Here is a 5,583-nt window from a genome sequence, read left to right as displayed (position 1 = left end):
TCGGGTTGCGAAGTCAAATATACACAACCAATCAACCAATCTTGTGAATTCCCCGAAACACTGTGTATTGAGCAGGGAGTTTTCCGTTCTTGCAGTTTTGCAGTATCGAAGGTTCAATGGACATCTGGTGCGCTCTGCACTGGTGAATCAGTCAAGTGTTCAGTCAAGTCGGAGGAAAGGCGCGAGCTCCAGTGTGGGCAGCAAACTCTCTATTAACCAATCTCTCAACGGTATAGAAACTATCAATACGCAATTAAAACACAGGCGAGAAGTGTTACACATCAAAAATCCTATCCCAAAGGCTTGGTGGAAGGATTGGATTAAACAGGAAACAAGTTACATGCTCAAAGCGAGATGTTCTAAGTGCCTTCGAAATAGACCATTCATGCAGGCAATACGGGGATGCTGAAACGAAAAGCTTGAAAAGAAAGAAATTAATACCTAATGAATAAGAATTAAACACGCCAGCCATATTTTCGACTACTTTATCATTAGAAGTGCAAAACAAATAAGAGGTATGTCCAAATAAAGAGATCACTGGCCATCGCATTTGGCTGTACTACCGAGGTTTTGTTTAAGATATTTTAAGTTTGTTCTCTCCACAGTACAATGTACAACGTAAAAGAGGGTGGAATAGGCAACAAAGTACTAGTATTTGAGGGTCTTCAGAAAGAGATTGAGAGAAAACAAACTCTGTAAAAACTGTATTCGTCATCCTGTGATTTAATGTGGTGCGCCGATCATTTTGAATGTACTGATGGCCTTGTCCAAGTTCGCACTATCCAGGGGAAGGATAAGCAGCGGAAAACCATCCTTTTCCCTCTGTGCACTCACGCACAGCACATTGTTCTCATCAGCTGGGCAATGCAGGCGGAACACATCCTTGTTGTCGGAAAGATTTTTGCGAATGAAGTACGTCTCTGGTGTGCAGAGCGCTCTCGCGGGATTGTGCTCGGGCACCATCATCACTCGCCACAGCCACGATCCGTTTCCCTGGTAGCCAAGCTTGGAACCAATAAAGAACTCTTGAAGTTTGTAAATGGAACCGGGAGACTGCTCTGTGCCCTGGAATGAGATGCGGACTATGGGTGGGTCAGGGTTGTAGGCACAGAGGCCACTGACGGAGCATGTACGCACGGCGTAGGTTCCATTAGAAATAGGAGGTTCTGCACGGACATAATTATATTGAAAACCAATATTCGATATAAAAAATACACAATGTTCGATCCTCGATTTGATTCCGCATGCTTCAGATGACGTGCAAATTGTTTTTAATACCAACAACAACAATAACAACAACAACAACAACTCTCTTGCACAGCATAAGGTAGACAATAAGTATAGATTATAGACCGGTAAGGAGGTCTATACAGGATATATAGACCGAGTAAAAGACCGAGGTCCCCCGAGGTCTTTTACGAGGTCTATATATCCTGTATAGACCAACTATGAGGTCTATAATCTATTTATCGTGTTCTCCACGCAATAGTTTCTCTTCATATACGACATATCCTTGTAATTCTAGTATTATACTATAGCCTATACCGCATTGTACTGCATTGAAAGTCAAGATCATTGTTTAAACTAGGTTCAGCATCGGTAGCACAGTGGCTGGGTGGTAAGGAAGAGTGACTGAGATTCACAAGGTTGTGGGTTCAAATCCCATCTTGTGTATTTCTGCTTTCTTCAAACATTTATTTTTCTAAGTTGGAGAGAAAATTTCTAAGTCCAAGAAGTTCTAAGTAGTCAAATATATCGTGTATTTGACTAAGCAGTCAAATACGCGATATATTTGACCGCTTAGGTATCAGGGAAATTAGTGGGGTCAAATACTAAGAAGGCGATAATAATTATTATATACACCGAGCTGTCCAGTTTACACTTACCTGATAGTGGAAGCGAGTAGGGAATGTCAGCAGAGTCGACAATCGCTTCTAAAAGATAATAAAGATACAAACATAGGAGGGAATGAGAAGGAAGTTGATACCCCAGTAAATTCATCAAGAATTGTGCACAAAATGTTAAACCCGATGAACCAACTCAATGTCTAAATTTAATGGGTGTGGTCTATGACTATAGTGCGTTTCAAAAGTCCAGACCTCTGGTTTCAAAAAACTGTTAGGCCGGCATCTATACCATATAAAATCTGGGATAACTTTGTGCATCAAAAATTTCGAAATTGGGCGTCTGTTATCAAATCGCTTAGAAATTTATATAAGAAAAATTGCGTGAGCTGCCTGAGCAATATTCCGAAGAAATGTATCAAAAAGCTCAAACCAAATTTGAATTATTCGAAAAGGTCTTGAGGTCTATTTATATATATAAATATATATACTCAATCTGCGTATATATATATATTTATTTATTTCTGCACCTCATGGCATGTCAAGACAGCCAATTGGATTGAGGAGAGGGTGAGACCAACCACGGAAGAAGAGAAAAAAAGAAAATGAAGAGCACGTACACTATACCTTTGAAACGCACTATAGTACCTTGTGTGGTGTGTAGTGGCTAAATCCTGCTAACTCCAGGAATAGTGGAATGGGACCTTCCCTCTTTTTCTCGGCATCATTTACGAATTGTTTGCTCCAAGCACACGTACATGTATATCAACGTGAAACCCCGCGCTGCATCACAAGACGCCTCTCTGGATGTGCATGCTTCAAACACTCCTACTAGCATAGTGTATCGAGATACCTACCTGTGTTGTGTAGCAATCTCCACATGTCTACACATGAAGCTTGCACTCTACATATCTCACTGCCTGGCCCACCACTCCCCCAGGCTAGTGATCAGATCATGATTTTGAGTACATTTACGAAATTGTGGTAGGATACTTAACTGGGACATGACATTGTAATAGGCAAAAACCCTTGCACACATGCAATAACTTCCGCACTAGCATCAACTATCTAGGCCTGCTCGTAGAGAATTCGATAGTGAATGCTGCTGTCTGACGATCGCTCTGATGCGTAAAACGTTATGTTGCAACTAACACAGCCTTTCGTCTCTGTTGTGTGTGCAATATGTACATGCATAACTGCAGAATTCGGTGCTAACACCTAGAAGTGCTAGACAATTATGGATGCAGTACATGTGCGAAGAAAAGGAGTGTGTCAAGCTGTTTTCAGGCGCTATTCACAGTCTCCACATGCGCTACATAAAAAAATTTCATGATACGTTTGAAATAATTGACGGTAGTCTGGAACGAAACATCGATAATTCTCACAGGGAATTTCTTTCATTCAACCGTATGCCTGCCATAATTCGTTGCTGCGGGCCCAGGTCGGTCATATTGATGTATTTTTCCATACACAACAAGCGCTGTGGTGAGCATGTCTGTTGATCTGTGAACAACAGGCTCTTGTTACAGCTGAGTGCCGACCCTGGAGCCTAAAGGTGCGATCACTACCTGCAAAGCGGGTCCCTTTACCACTAACACTTTTAACTCCATCACTGCGAAATCCACTGGAAATAATTATCTTTCATGCAGGACGTACTTCAGTTGTAAACCCTTTAGAAGAGAGAGGGATAGAGAGAGAGAGAGAGAGAGAGAGAGAGAGAGAGAGAGAGATACACGTCGCGGAGACAAGAATGATGACAAACAGATGAAGTCAGTGAACTGCCTGTAACACTTACTGTAAACAAATAAATTGGACATTGTTGAGCTCGTAGGTTGCAAGAACATGTACGTCTCGTCGCTTGATTCGGAACAACCACACGGATCATGGCCACCCTCCGCAGACGTGGTACTCTCCATTGCAAATCTAGCGTGGATCAGCTCTAACTCAGCCAAGTCTCTTTCGTGAACAGACCGAATGATGCGCCTCACCCTCCGTTTATCTGGCTCTACTTCTTTCGTAAAGTACAACGACTTGAAGCCTTGCAGCAGTTTTGTCTCTATATCTAAGACGGAAATTCCGGTGTACAATGCAGCAAATGAGATCCCCACTTCGAGCGAAGGAATCTACGGGTCTCGCTTTCCATCACCTGCATGAGGACGATCGCGCTGCAACTCTTGTGCGTTCTCTACATCTGAGAGGCATGTGCAAAACACATCACGCGACCACTATATACAAGCCGACAAGCATGACACGAGACTACAGCAAATCATGCCCTTCTGAGAGCTGGATGTCTTCAGCCACCGTTGATTGGGCAACTAGAGCTACTAGTCTCTCAAAGGCACTTAGCGTTCTCCATTTGACATGCATCTATGGCACGCAAAACAACACGTCCCATGGGTCACTGTCAATGTTATGCCTTTGACAAGCTGGCCTTCATAATTGGACTAATCTACAGACCAGGGCCCGCGTGATCTAGGGGCCACACTTGCAGCTTTGACTGACGCAAATACGATATTTGCGTCCTCTTCTGTACTAGTTGGATGCATATCTCCGTAGAATTTTTCATTCTTTGCCGTTGCCCATTCCAGCGCACTTATCCGATCTCTCTTGGTTGATGCAATGAGCTCACCGCATAGCAAGGGCAGCATCGTGCAGCTTCAATCGTTGATACTAGTAGAGTGAACACACACGTTCTAAAGCACTGTGAAGAACCGATCCCAACTTTGCCGTGCAGCGTGCCGGCAACAGTACCATCGTTTAGTACGAATCAGGGAGTAGTGTAATGCCAGTAAAATATTATTGCACTACTAATTAAAATAATGGATCACTTAAATCAAGGATGGCATGAAGACCAAAAAAGAGCATTTTCACACTTTATTGCGTTTCAAAAGTCCAGACCTCTGGTTTCAAAACCCGTTAAGCCCGCCCCTATACCACGTGAAATCTGTCATCACTTTGTCAATAACATTTCAGAATTTGGTGGTTTTTATCCAATCGCTTAGAGACTTATGAGAAAAATTGCGTGAGTTGTTTGAGCAATACTCCGAAGAAATATTTCACAACGCTCAAACCCAATTTGAAAATTTAAAAAAAGGCTAGGGGTCTATCCTTTTGAAACATAGTGTTAATATCATATTACCCGAACAGCATAAGGTGGCCTAACAAGAATGATAAATACGAAATCAGCGACAGGAGTGTAGGTGAGATATGCAACTACAGAACCAAACAATTTTGTGAGATGAACATCCTACCGCAGCACATTGAACGGACCACTGACAGAAGAATCAGAAAACAAGGGTACATTCATAGGCCCGCAGAAGTGTCCAATCACCTTGTGCCTGCTCTGGGAAGGCAAATCTTCGGTCAGCGACTCAGCGTCTTCAAATCTATTAAGGCTCTTGTCGATAAACATACTTTGCTGCCCACATTATTCCTGTATTCACCACGGTACTTGCCTCCGTGTTGAGGAAGAATGTACTACCACCCGAGCCGAATTGTGCTGATCGTTACCGTGATCATGAGAATTTTGACGTGTTCCAGAAAAAGTATTATTCTACGTCATGACGTCTACGTGGAGGCAAGCAAGAAACCTTATAACGATGAAAGCAAAGTGAGGGCACTTATACCACGAGAACAATGGAGCAGTGATTCATGATATGAACGTCGTTTTCATGTGATAATCATAAGAAATCGTCATCGCACTGAGAGTTGGACAACAAATGAAAGATATTCATGGCAC

The 5,583-nt window shown here is 42.6% G+C and overlaps 1 protein-coding gene across 1 annotated transcript; it reads right to left on the bottom strand.

Moving 5' to 3' along the window:
* Nucleotides 1–284: 284 nt before the first annotated feature.
* On the bottom strand, nucleotides 285–3,914 carry LOC135812171 (uncharacterized). The gene is made up of 3 exons (XM_065325492.1): nucleotides 3,640–3,914; nucleotides 1,887–1,934; nucleotides 285–1,166 (listed from the first exon to the last, which is right to left on the bottom strand). Exons 1-3 carry the CDS (start codon nucleotides 3,758–3,760, stop codon nucleotides 724–726), a joined length of 612 nt encoding a protein of 203 aa, XP_065181564.1. The 5' UTR covers nucleotides 3,761–3,914; the 3' UTR covers nucleotides 285–723.
* Between the last annotated feature and the right edge of the window lie 1,669 nt (nucleotides 3,915–5,583).

Source organism: Sycon ciliatum, chromosome 3 (genome assembly GCF_964019385.1).
Source record: "Sycon ciliatum chromosome 3, ocSycCili1.1, whole genome shotgun sequence".
NCBI classification, from domain to species: Eukaryota; Metazoa; Porifera; class Calcarea; order Leucosolenida; family Sycettidae; genus Sycon; species Sycon ciliatum.
This window is presented reverse-complemented; position numbering and strand designations above follow the sequence as displayed.